Source organism: Nicotiana tabacum, chromosome 3 (assembly GCF_000715075.1).
Source record: "Nicotiana tabacum cultivar K326 chromosome 3, ASM71507v2, whole genome shotgun sequence".
NCBI classification, from domain to species: Eukaryota; Viridiplantae; Streptophyta; class Magnoliopsida; order Solanales; family Solanaceae; genus Nicotiana; species Nicotiana tabacum.
The window spans coordinates 188,316,097-188,330,577 of NC_134082.1; the positions used below are offsets into that span (position 1 = coordinate 188,316,097).

At 33.6% G+C, this 14,481-nt stretch overlaps 1 protein-coding gene across 1 annotated transcript; it reads left to right on the plus strand.

The window, feature by feature from the left end:
• Positions 1-5,822: 5,822 nt before the first annotated feature.
• On the plus strand, positions 5,823-8,992 carry LOC107774536 (uncharacterized). Its single transcript, XM_016594089.2, has 6 exons — positions 5,823-6,144; positions 6,245-6,419; positions 6,854-7,404; positions 7,495-7,640; positions 7,695-8,105; positions 8,600-8,992. The coding sequence occupies exons 1-6, from the start codon at positions 5,823-5,825 to the stop codon at positions 8,990-8,992; spliced, it is 1,998 nt and encodes a 665-aa protein (XP_016449575.2).
• The last annotated feature ends 5,489 nt before the right edge of the window (positions 8,993-14,481 follow it).

The window sequence follows — 14,481 nt, forward strand, 5'->3', positions numbered from 1 at the left end:
GGTGCAAAGGGACTTATATGTCCACCTTAAGATTGGAAAGTTACAAAGCTTCAACTTGAAGACGACATCGACTTGAACACTTGGAAAACTTTGAAGATTTGACGGACTTTGCAGACTTCAACTCGAAGATTCGGAGGGCTTAAACAATTCAACTTTAAGATCGGTGAATTTGAAGATTGAAACTTGAAGACCGAAAGACTTGAAGACTTCAACTTGGGGGGCTTAAATATTTCAACTTTAAGACCGGCGAATTTGAAGACTGAAACTTGAAGACCGACGAACTTGAAGACTTCAACTTTGAGACTTGGAGGGCCTAAATATTTCAACTTGGAGATCGGCGAATTTGAAGACTTCAACTTGAAAACTGACGGACTTGAAGACTTCAACTTTGAGACTTGGAAGGCCTAAATATTTCAACTTGAAGATCGGCGAATTTGAAGACTTCAACTTGTAAACCGACGGACTTGAAGACTTCAATTTTGAGACTTGGAGGGCCTAAATATTTCAACTCGAAGATCGGCGAATTTGAAGATTTCAACTTGAAGACCGACAAAGTTGAAGATTTCAACTTGGGGACTTCAACTTGAATACCAACGGACTTGAAGATATCAATTTACTATGGAGGGTTGCTCCTTTTAAATCAAATGAGATCAAAGTTCAACAAGAGGACGGCATTTCAGCTTGATTTTGCATTCCTCCATACTTCACTCAGACAACAATTGGGCAATATGTATCTTTTGAACTTATGCGACTGAACTTAGAATGAAACTCTAAGCTGCCTACGTACCTCGGTGAAGAGTATCAAGTCATACCATAGTTCAGACTGGGTAGATTCCTACGTACCTCGGTGAAGATGATCAAGTCATACCATAGTTCAGACTGGGTAGATTTTTTTTTTACGTCCTAACTTTTACCTAGGCCGCCTCTTTTAAGATTTTCAACCTAGCGGACTTTTTTTTTGGGTCGTACGCAGTTTATCTTCTTGCGGGCCAGGAGTGTGGCAATATGCAGTTTAAGCTCATGCGTCAAGGAGCATCATGACTTGCAGTTTAGGCTCGTACGTCGAGGAGCGTTTCAACTTCAAAGATAATACTTCTTCAAAAACTTGCCATTGATAGGGCCGATTCTCATACCATCTGTATCAAACAGTTTGTAAGCCCCACTTGAGTAAGCTTCTTGTACGACATATGGCCCATCCCATTTTGAAGTGAACTTCCCTACAGGTTTATGGGAAGTAATTATGGGTCTTCGTACGGTAAGGACTTGATCTCCTACTTGAAAGGATCTCGGACGAACTCTTTTATTGAAGGCGCGAGACAATCGAGCTTGATAACATTCAAGACTCTGTTGAGCTTCCAATCTTTTTTCATCAAGAGCTTCCAACTCTGCTAATCGAAGTCGAGCATTTTCTTCGTCAGTGATCCCTTCTTGAATAGCCAATCGTAACGAAGGTATTTGATGCTCAAGTGACAAGACGGTTTCGACTCCATAAACGAGTGAATAAGGAGTCGCCTGTGTTGGCGTGCGATGAGTCGTTCTATATGCCCATAGAGCTTCTTCCATACGGTCATTCCAATCTCGTTTGGATTTGGAGACAACTTTCTTTAACAAGTTGCATAGAGTCTTGTTGAATGCCTCAACTAGACCATTAGCGACAGCGTTGTACATCGAAGAGTTACGTTGCTTGAAGCCAAAGAGATCACAAATCTTGTTCATCAACATACTATCGAATGACTTTCCATTATCCGTTATTATGTAACAAAGAATGCCAAGCTCCTCGTAACTGGTCCGAAGCTTCCAAAGGTGACATCGAGGATGTTTTCCACATCAGCATAGAACCTAGAGTTAGCAAACTTGGTGGATGTTGATCTGGAGTTGATTTTCTTCGAAGCCATTTCAATATTCTTGAACTTTGGTGATTGAAAAGTTGAGATGAGAGGTAGAGATTGTCCCACTGGGCGTGCCAGAATTTGTAGACAATAAATTTGGTTCGAAAAAAATAAAATCAAGACCGAAAAATATCGCAACAATCGTAGTATTTTATTTCGAATATTATGAGTGTACAATCTCTATGAATCCTCTGATTCTACTTTTCAATAGTAAATAAATTCAAGGGCCTTTGAGCTTGATCTTGAATATGTATTTGTTGCCTCGAACGATGATCTTGTTCTTGAGCTTGAGCTTGATTGCTTGAACTTGACCTTGATTTGTTCTTCGTTCTTGAACTTGCACTTGATTTCTTGAACTTGAACTTGAAGCCTGAAACTTGTGGAGGAATTTGCAGCGTTTGATCCATGAGCTCTTTCTTGCTTCTTGTTATAACTTCTGATAGTTTTTCTGAGTTATGAAGACCCTTATTTATAGTTGTGGAAGGGAAGAGTTGTGATAAGAACAAACTTTTTCCGACCAATCAAATTGAAGTGTTACATGGCTGCATTTGATTGTCCAGAAGATGTCACTTGCACACATGGCGCGATTTCATTGGCCTTTTAGCGTGACTGGACATGCCTTGTCATTTTTGACACGTGGTGTGGTCCTATTGGCCCTTCCGCTTGACTTGGCTCGCCACGTCATTTGACACGTGGCACCAAACTGGGCCTCTAGGAAGATGACATCTTGGGCTTAATGAAGTGGGCTCATCGCTTTAGCTCAATTAAATGAGCTAGCTCAATGGATTAAGACTTATTTATTTAATCCATATATATTGGACTTATATAACTAATTCAATTATATTAGCCCAATAATATTTATTTGGACCAATATATCTTGAATTTAAAATATAATCCAAAGTATTTTATGGATTTAATTCCAATGAAATTTATATGCCTACAGTACTGTTATTCAAAATTATAGCTGGTTTTATATTAGAATCCATACCTTAAGATTGATTATAATAAATTTTTCTGGTGTAACTTGTTTTTTGACTATTGTTAATGATTGGATAAATTAGATACTATTTAGTTCTGTTCGTATGGTTATGAGAGCTCCCCCCATCCCCACCCCCACCCCCCACACCAAATATCTGGACTCTACCTTGGCATTGCTCATTTTTCCAGAGTAGAGCGGTGAAAGTACTCTTATAGTTTGTTTATTTGTTTTGTTTTTTAAGATTAAGATTTAAGATATTTGAATCGACATAGAAATTTTTATTAAGATAGGTGTATCTTTATTTTCGTTTAAAATTCAATAAAATATAAAGTTTAAATAAAATAGTAATTAAATATAATATCCACAAAATGCAGAGATTATATTAATCTAAACAAGCCTTTTTTGCTACTATACATGTTCTCTATAGATTGAAATTCACTTTCAATTACAAGAGAGATCAATCACGAGAAGAACATCATAAAAAGAAGGAAGAAAAGACTTTGTTTTAGGAAAAAGGAAAATAAGACTTAATACTTACAAGTTACAACTTCACATGATTTTCTGAAAGGCATAAAATAAAGAAGAATACTTCCTCGAGAGAATATTCAGCAAAAATTTCATGAGGTGCGTATTTGGTCTCTTCCATTTAATCTGAAATTATTTTAATACCTAATTGATATACTCTTCTCTTTTTCTTCGTTGCTACTTTCTTTCATGTCCTGTGTATCCAGGAGTTTCGTTGGTGCTTTCTTCTTTATCGTCTTAGTTGTAAAAGTTGTAGGTTGTGCTTAAGGTTTCTTGTTCTTCTTCTTCTTAGTTGCAAAATATGTTTGTTACATTTGTTATTGCTTTGACAATTTGATGATTGAGATTTATTTTTTATGATACTTGAAAGTTATGTTTCAAATTTGAGCTCATGGAGTTGAATCGTGTGTTGAATTGTTGAATTCAAAGATAAGTTTATGTTTAAGAACTTAAGATCCGATTTTTTAAGTTGCATTGAAGAGATAAAACTATTTAAAATCCAAAATTTCGGAAGGAACATTAGAAAAATAAAATAACTTAAGATCCCTTTTTCTGAAGTTGTATTGGAAAGACAGAAGAACCTTAGATCGATTCTGAAACTACGTTAAAAATATAGAAGAACTTCAAATTCTGGTGCGTAAACTTTGTAAATTATCGTGGAGTTTTTTTTTTACCAAAATTGTCCCTTAAATATAGGGGTAGGTCTAATTTTGTCCTTCATATTTTATATTGAGCACATGTAGTCCTTTATTTTTGCTAAAATGGAGCACATGTATGCTAGTTAACAGCAAAGCCCAATAAAAGGCACAAAACTGACGGCCCCATCCCATGTGCAGTGCACATGACAGTAGAAACATGAGCCTAATATAGGTTGTCTTAGCCGTAATATTATAATTTGCTTGGCTTTTAAATTACTCATGGGGTGAGCAGAATTTTTTTGATTCCTAACCTATAAACAGTTTCAAGAACAATAAAGGAGAAAAGTGTTGTTAATAATTCCTTTTAAGATAAGAACTGATGGAATAGTTTAATTCTGCCCATTTTTTGAACTGATTATGTCACTAGTCATGCTAATCCTTCATTACACGTTGTAAGATTTTTTTTTTTCATAGTGACAAAAATATTCGAAAATTACTTTAGGACATAGATGTTACACTCTAATATATTAATTGATAACATTTATTCTTATTATATATTCTATCACACATAAAATAATATAAAGATCCAATATAATTTAATGTAAGTACTATTTAATATCGACAATTAAGCACTGCAATAATTATGCAAGGAGTATTTTCTTATACAAGTAACCAAATAATACGTAAGTATACAAAAATTATTTTTTACTCTCAGTTGTGTCGTTTTATGTTGAAATTACTTTTTATATTTTCTTATTTTAACTTAACGTCATTAGTATTTTATAGCAATATATTTTTATTTTTACTATAATTTTCACTTATTTTTCTCTACTTTTATTTTGAGTATAATAATTTATATTCATATTATGATATAGTTTATTTTAATTAGTTAGAATTGATTTTATATTTAATAAATTATTTTAAACTATTTTAAAATGAAAGGGTTTAAGCTTTTTAATTGATGGATTTAAAGAGTTACAAATCCCAAATGGTAGGCCCAATTTCAGATTTTTCAAGCCCAAATTTCCCTTAGCCTACACCCCTTTCCCCTTTAACCCGCCGGATCCACCCCTGACTCGCCCTATCTCCATTTTTATTTAATCGGGAAAACTACCTGGCTAAGCACTTTTTAAAAATTATTTAAGAAAATGATATCAAATTTTGTTTATTTCATAAATATCAGATATTTTTACACAATTATTATATTGTAAAGATTATGTGACAGTTAATTAGTCAACACACGGCACAAATCATGGGATTGTCTTTTATTTTCATACTCTCTCCTCTCATCTTATATTTTAAAATTGAGAATTTTTCATAAAGAACCATCTTTTAGGTCTAATTAGTCATTTATAGATATCCTTTGCTATGTTACGTGTTATAGATACCTTTTATGTTTTTATACAATGTATTTTATGTATTTAAGATGTTGTATTCATTAATACACCAAAAAAAATAGGCGTAAAAACAGAAATTTCAGCTAAGTCTGATATGTATTTAGCTGTATTTAAGCGGCATTAACATGAAATACAGTAACGTATCTGCGCAAAATCTGGAAGGTTAAACTAGTTAAAAATGGAAGAAAATCAAATCACATGATATTCTCCTAAATTAACTCAACGAACTGAAACTAGTACACATTAATATGTATTCTGCTCAAAGAAAGCAACTCAGAAACGTGAATACTGCGAAAAAACAGAGCAACATCTGATCGAACTTCTTCCATTCTCTTCTCCTTTATTTCGATTGATACAAATTATATACAAAACAAGGTATTCATCCTATATACAAATGGCAAGTTTAACAGTTTTGTTGCGTCATTCTGGCAAGTGGAACGATGAGGGCAATTACATCGATTTTTCAATTGAGGGAATACCGATAAAGGAGTATGCCTCCTTTAATGATCTGATTGCTTCAATTTCTAATCAACTGGGTATAGATTTGAGCTCAAAGACCATTAAAATACAATACAAAGTAGAAGAAAATTGTACGCCAATGGAAATACACAATGATATGGGTTACAGAGTGTATGTAGAATTGAAAAAAGAGAACAGAGAATTTGGGATGTATCCTTTGTGCATAACAACTATTGAAAAAGATCTTATATCCGGAGGTAGTTTAAATCAAGGCGACATTGTGCAAAATAGACGAAGGAGTTCAAAGGTACGATTCCGATACAGATGATACACTGGCTCTAGATTTTGTCAATTCAGGAGAAGCGATTGGAGTGTTTGAACTCCATAAGGATTTGATAATTTCAAAAACTGATCAAAAGGAGGTTATGACTGGACAAGTTTATAAGGATAAGGCTACATTGAAAGAGGTGATGGAGAATTATGCTATAGCTCAAAGGTTTCAATTGCGGATTGATAGGTCTAATGCTGTCAGGTTTGCATGTATTTAAATTTTTTTTCCGTTGTATTTTCGATTATTGGTTCGAGCTGTAAGTTTAACGTCATTGTATTTATGCGTATTTGTGTATTTCCTCTTGATGATCACAGATGAAGTAAACATATGCTTGTTTAGGGTCCTTAAATACATGTATTCATATGTATTTTATTGGTATAAATACACAACAGTGGCTCTAATTATTTTCTTATTACGTCTACTATGGTATTAAGTGTATGCATATACAAACAAATACAAACAAGTGTATTCAGTTGTATTCAAACGCATATAACTATAATGGAATTCAGTAGTATAAAAATTTATATATATAGATGTCAGGATGTATCTATGTCAGATTGTATTTGTCTGTATATGAGCTGCATTTTTTGTAAACACTTATGCTAATCAAATGTAAAATAATTAATTTTTTACAGCTATGCATTATTATGTATTTCAGAAGATTGTGAATGGAGGTTTAAGGCTTCAAGTATTAACAAATCAGAACTATTCAAAGTGAGAGAATTCAATGATAACCATACATGTCCGCTGAAGGACAAGGTGTATGAGCAGCGGCAGGCTAGTAGCAGCCTTATAGGTGGTATGATAAGGCCTAAGCTTACAAACCATAAGAGGAAATACACTCCAAGGGATATTATTGATGATGTGAAATCAGATTTAGGTGTAGATGTTAGCTACATGTTGGCGTGGAGGGCTAAAGAAAAGGCAATGAATTTTCTGAGAGGTGAACCGGCTGATTCATACAAAAAATTACCAGGATACTTATATACAATGGATATGACATATCCAGGTTCCCACATCAGAATGGTAAAATCGCCAAAAAATGACTTCATGTACGTGTATATATCCTTGTATGCCTGTATAAGGGGGTTTGATCATTGTAGACCCATTGTTGTTGTGGATGGAAGTCACCTAAAATCTTACTACACCGGGACATTCGTTTCGGCAAGCACGTTGGATGGTGCAGGTGAGTATCTGAATTATAATACAATCTGTTAATATTTTTAAATATTGAAATACATGTTTTAAAAATAATTATATTCAATTGTATTTACAGGTCATATATTGCCACTAGCATATGGTGTTATTGATTCAGAGAACGATGCTGCTTGGACGTGGTTCTTTGAGCAATTCAAGATAACATACGGTGAAAGGGAAAACATGTGCATAATTTCAAATAGAAATGAGAGTATCATTAAATCTGTATCGAGAGTGTATCCAGATGTACCGCATTTTGCTTGTATTTGGCATCTATAGAACAACGTATATAAGAAATTCAAAAAGAGCCATGCCAAGTTGAGCGAGATATACTTCTCGATGGCAAAAACATACACACAAGCTGAATTTGATAGTCTGATGGAGAAGGTGGAGAAGGTAGATATTACGGTGAAAGAATACTTAGAGTTAGTTGGTTACGAAAAGTGGGCTAGGTTGTATGTACCTGTTAACAGGGGATGGATAATGACGTCAAACATTGCTGAGTCAACCAATGTCGCACTAGTTTCAGCAAGGGAATTGCCAATATACAACTTCCTCGAAGAAGTTAGGAAGATGTTTGGACGTTGGAATTGTAGTAACCGCAAAGAAGCTACACAGACATACACGGCGCTTAGAAAAAAATACCAGGAGATGCTGACTTTGAATGAGGCAATGTCTACACGTATGACTGTAAGTTATATTTTAATGTCATTGCTGTATATAGCTTAATTGTTACTGAATTAATGGCATGAATACAACTAAATACAATGATTTTTTAAGTAGAACTACCATTAATACATATGAATACAACTATATTCAAACTCATAAAAGATATATTTTTTCGTAGATCTGATATGAATACAACTGAATATAACTAAAAACATGCTGCAAAAACTGTTGGAATACATCAGAATATAACTAACAAAGCTGTATTATATGTAATTTTAATATGTATTGTCAATACGTATGATTCTAATGCTTTTGTTAGCATCTTGTTGCCTAAAGTACAACAGAATTTTGATAAGTTCTACACTAATTACAGTTGATATTCTGCTGGTCTAAATATTTGATGTATTCATCTATATGCCAAAATTTCAGTTGTATGTAACTTATTAATTCAGCATTATACATTTGGTAATTCAGGTATATGTGCTCAAAACTTATATTTCTATTTTTAAATGTAGGTGGTACCATCAACTGAATACTTACATACGGTTAACGATGGTGGGAGGAATTACACAGTCTGCCTGTTAGAGAGAAAATGTGTTTGTGGGAGGTTCCAAGTTGATGAATTGCCATGCCCACATGCTTGGGCTGTATTGAAGAGCAAGTTTCTAATGCCAGAAGAATATTGCTCTAACTATTACAAACCAAATACAATTGTAATGACATACGATGTACCAGTGTACCCGCTACCGGACAGAAATGACTGGAATATACCAGAACATGTGGTAGGGGAGGTTGTATTATCACCCAAATGGAAAAGACCTCCTGAAAGACCAAAGAATAAGCGCGATAAAACTTTAAGAAAATTGTTGCAACCGAAAAATCAACATTCATGTAGCATATGTGGGTAGGGAGGACATAACAAGCGAACATGTAGAAATGCTCCACGTAATAAATAGTTAACACTCTGACATGTATTGGTGCTTCAACGATTTATCAATACTTATGATGACATTGTCAAGTAATAAATTCTCATTGTCAAGTAATATATTCTGAAATGACTTTCGTGAATAGTTTCTGAATACATATAGTTGAAGTATTTTTATACAGATAAATACATAAGTACTATACAGTTGAGTATAACTGAGTATAGATGAATACTAAAAAATACAACTGGATACAACTGTTGTATTTTTATGAATAATATAATTGAGTAGCACTAAATGTAAATGAATACACCAAAATACAACTGAATACAGCTGAATAATACACTTAAATACAACTAACTACTGTTGAATAAAACAAGTTGAATACAACTGAGTACATTTGAATACAATTGATTATGTACAACCTGTTTAATACATCTGAAATTGTGTTCTTTAATATGTGTTATCTGAACTTGAAAGATACATCTGAATGGATGTTGCTGAATACAACTGAATACAACTGAATCCAGAAAAAAATACATCTGAATTCTTTTATATAACCTACCATCAGCATACATAAAGTTTCTGACTTTGACATTAACATGTTCATTAATTAAAACATGTTCAAGCAAAGTTGCTAGGTATTAACACATACTTGAATCCTGTAAGATAAATATGTATTCAAACTGAAGAATAAGCATGAATACTTATGAACAAACCAATGAAACAGTGATTGAAAAGTTGCAATTGTCATACACGAACACTGTTGATAAAGTGATAAGTTTTTCAAACTAAATACCATTTACACCAAAAACTACTCAAAATAGTATTCATCTTGAAACTACACTCCAAAACTACAATAACCTAAAGTTACTCTAACACTATCTGCATCATTGAATCTGACTCCATGATTTGCCTAGCAATCTTTGAAGGTGCTTCATTCTCGCTTATGGCATCAGTGTCTATCTTCCGCATAGTATAGTCCCAGAGGAGAGCACCATATCTTTGACGGAGTAGAGTGGAATCAAATGTTGTTTGTGAAATCTCTCCAAGAGTGCTCAGAAACTCTGTGTATGCTGCAACATGCACCCCACAATCCCTAAAAAAGAATTGATTGAAACAATTAAAAATAATTCATACAATTAGATTTGTATATAACATACAATAACGATGCTTGAATACTTACATGCTACCAGCTTTCTGTTGAGGCAGATCTGAAATGAAAAAAACTTCAAAGGGATCATTATGTGACTTGTCAGTGTATGATGAGTAAGCAGACCAATCTATGCCTTGACTATCTCTGTAAAAGCCACTGATTGATAGATACAGAGGTACAAGCTTAGCTAGCTTATCAATCTCAGAAACTACATAAGCATCATGACCTGCAGATCTGTATGAGTCATACACTTTGATACATCTCTCCTTGAGTGATACAACAGCTAATACCCAGTGTAGTTTGTCCTTCAAGTTGACTGGTATCATGACATTATCCACAATATGCCAAGGTACATTAGCATGCAATATGTAGCCTCTTATGTACTCACATACCACATCCTCTTCTTTGGCTACATTAGCATTACTATCTGTATCAGCATACCTGTCGAATATTTCAGCAATTCTTGTCTTAAATATACAATCAACAGTTGTATACTTGAAGTTGCTTGTTTGATTGTACTTTTCCTTCTTTATCAAATAGTAGAATATGACGTCAATATGTTATACACAAAGTTAAGTACATGGTGTGAGTCCAATTAATCAAACTATTAAAGAATATAGCTGAATACAAAGGAATACATATGAAAAATACAATTGAATACAACATATTGTATGTGAATAAAACTGTTGACTACAACTGACTACAGCTTACTACAGCTGATTAAAACATTTGAATTCAACTGAATATAGTTAAATACATATGAATACATGAGTTGAATAAAGCTGAATACAAATGCAGTTGAATACATCTGACTACAGCTGATTAAAACAGTTGAATTTAATTGAAATTAGCTGAATACGGCTGAATACAAATGTTGAATAAAGCTGAATATAGCAATTGAATACAACTGACTATAGCTGAATACACCAAAATACAGTTGAATACAGCTGGATGTAGATATTGAATAAAGCTGATATAACAATTGAATTCAGCTGACTATAACTGATTAATATAGTTCAATTCAACTAACTATAGCTGAATACAGTTGAATACAACTGAATGCAGATGAATAATACAAATGAATACAGCTGAATAAAACAACATGTTGTTATTCAAAGAAAATTAGTCAGTTAGGGGAAAAAACTTACGTTGTCATCCCATAGCTTCCTGTCAAACGATAGAAGGTAAAACCAATTTTTTGAATTAAATTGATCAACTCCAAAATTCAATGGTATATGAAGTGTTGACTTGTTCTTCTTGTAATGGTCTTCCAAATTATATCTACAAGTATGGTATAAAAAATATTATATACATTTTTAAAAATATAAAAACTTAATACACATACCGGGGGAAAACTCACCTCTGATCATGTCTAGCGAAAAGATCATCACGAACTCATTTGTCATATTCCTGAATGATTAACGTAGGATGTGGCCCCGTTATTGAATCATCCTCAAAGGGGTGTCTTTTTTCAAAAATGGGGGTCAACTTTACTGAGATACCTGTTGTTCATTGAATTCGTGATTAGAAACTTTTAAATTTAAAAACCATGAGGAAAGCTGAATCTTTAGTTTATAAAAACACTAACCTGCGGAGTCGAAGTTAGACTCATAAGGTGAATAGTACCATCTACTTGGTCGCCGATTCCTATGAGATGGTATTGGAGTTGATTCAGATTTTTTTGCAATGTTGTGAATCACACTTCTAGTTTATGGAATTTGACTGGGAAGAAACTTGTCGTCCAGCTCAAATTGAGATACATAAAATTCTGTAGATACACCCTCTTGACTTGTAGATGGTATGTTGGACGACACCTCTGATGTAGTTTTTCCCTCTCCTCTTGACTCCAAACATTGATCATTAAGCACTTGTTTCTGTTACTTGTATGTATCATTGTTAGTGTATTAACTTAATGTTACAATACAGTTAAATACATATAAGTTTAGTAAGAAAATAGATTTTGGTAATAGAAATGGTAGTTTGAAATACATCACATATATTCAAGAAATACAAATCAGAATATATCAAAATACAACTGAATATGTTTAAATACAGTAGTTGATTCCATTTACATATTAAGGTTAAAACAGATATGAATACAGCTAAATACATGTGTTGGTCGATGCATTTATCAGTTTAGTGAGGCAGTTAAATGCTAGTCGAATACATACAACTTTTATAATACAATTATTTAATTATAACAGCAAGCAGGAGATATAAACAAATGCTCAATATGTTAAGAATGTTAAACCTCAACATTATCTCCGACATCTGTGTCAATACCATCATCACGTCTCCCTATGGGTTCCTTTCTCTGGTGTAAACTTTCAGTTTGCTGATTTTGTTGAAGATGGTCAGAAAGCTTCTTGAAGTTATCATTGATCAATGTTCTTAGAGACTTGAACTCTCCCACAACCTTAACAATACAAAATAATTAAAAGACTGCACCAAAAATATATGAATACTATTCATTAAACTGTAATGTTTAATTTGTGGTTAAATACTCACATATTCTTTGAATGAATTTAGGTCTTTCCTCAAAGAAGATACTTCGTCATTTTGGGAATCTGGCAGTTGATTGTCATGCAAAACTTTATGTCCAAATTCGGATACACAAATAGGAGGAATCTTGGGTTGATATTCTGCTTCATTGGGATGCCTTTCGTGTTCCTTGCGCTTTTTATGGGGTGGTGATGAAGATGGGCCAACACTTGCAACATGTTTCTTCTTACATTGAAGCTCAGGTATAGGAGAAAAGTCATCTGAATCCTCTCCCGATTTGTCTGAATGAGCAGGAGTAGGTCTCTTCTCAACATCAGAACCTACAGGAGGAATCTGAATAATGACAAGCTCTATATTGCTTGGATTGATGTCCTTGTAAACAATCTGAAAAATGAAATACAATCAAAGTCTTACTAGAAACATACAGATGCAGATCTGGAATACAAACTGAAATTTGTATTGAATATAAGGCAGCACTAATGATTTGGAAATAATATGCAATTGTATGAAGAATTAATAATGAAGGCTACAACAACTATATATTGTTGTATGCATATGAATGCAATTGTATGCATTAGATGTATTCAAATGTATGCAGTTTCTGTATGCATTTGTATACAAGTGTATGCAGCTGTTTATTAGTCCCTATGCATTTGTATACATGTATCTTGAATCTGTATGCAAGTATTTATATCTGTAAGCATATGTATACAAATGTATATTGTTGTATGCATCCCCTGAAAATGTATGCAGCTGATTATAGAAGTAGTATGCAGCTGTATCTTGTATCTGTATGCAGTTGATTATACAAATATTTCTATATGTATGTATTTGTATACAAATGTATTATGTTGTATGCATCCCCTGAAAATGAATGCAGTCTCTTGTATGCAAATGTATGAGTAATCTGGATGCATTTGTATGCAATTGTATGCAACATATTTGTGAGAATATGATAGCTGAAACTATAGCAGGTATTACATCACCAAAAATGTATCTGAATGCAACTGCATACTTCTATATGCAAATGTATGCCTATTAATTATTAATAAGATATAAACTAGCAATGATACAATTTGTATATTACCATGTTTCCGGTGTCATTGAACATGTCATTCATCAGATAAGCAAAGGTTGGCTGATATTCGGTGGTTCTCCAATTGAGTATTCTGGGGACCACATCATCAACTCGAAGTGCAATTTTGGAATCAACATCTTAACATCACTCATAAAACCACACTTGCATATCCAATGACATCCCAGCTATCCTGTAATACTTCTTCTCAGCATCCATCTTCATGCTAATCGATTTTGTCAGCATTTCAAATGCTTTTAAACCCCAATGATATTCAGAATAGCGCCCACTCTCTACCAAGTCAAAATGTAGTCTTGGTATAGTTGTACTATTCTTCTCGGATGCAAAAAATAAAGGTGTGTATGAAATACAACAAAGATATCTTCAAGGCATCACCATCATTGTTGGGACCCCAATTCTTGTCAGCAAAGCATTTCATCAATTGTTCTTTCTTGACAAGATTAGCACCTCCAAAGTAAGTCTCAATAAGCCGGTTAAGAACCTTTTCACTAAACTCAAAATCTTCATCATTACCAACACATTTGAGGCCAGTCACAAGCGCAAACTCCCTTAATGTGAAATGTAATGAAGTACCATTGACGTGTACTACAAATACATTGTTAGAAGTGTCTTCTAACTGGAGAGCCATGAAGCATCTGAAGAGTTGATGTTGAACTTCACAGTGCTTCATTTGAAGAAATGACCAAAGCAAGTATTGCCAAGTTGTTGATACTGATCAGG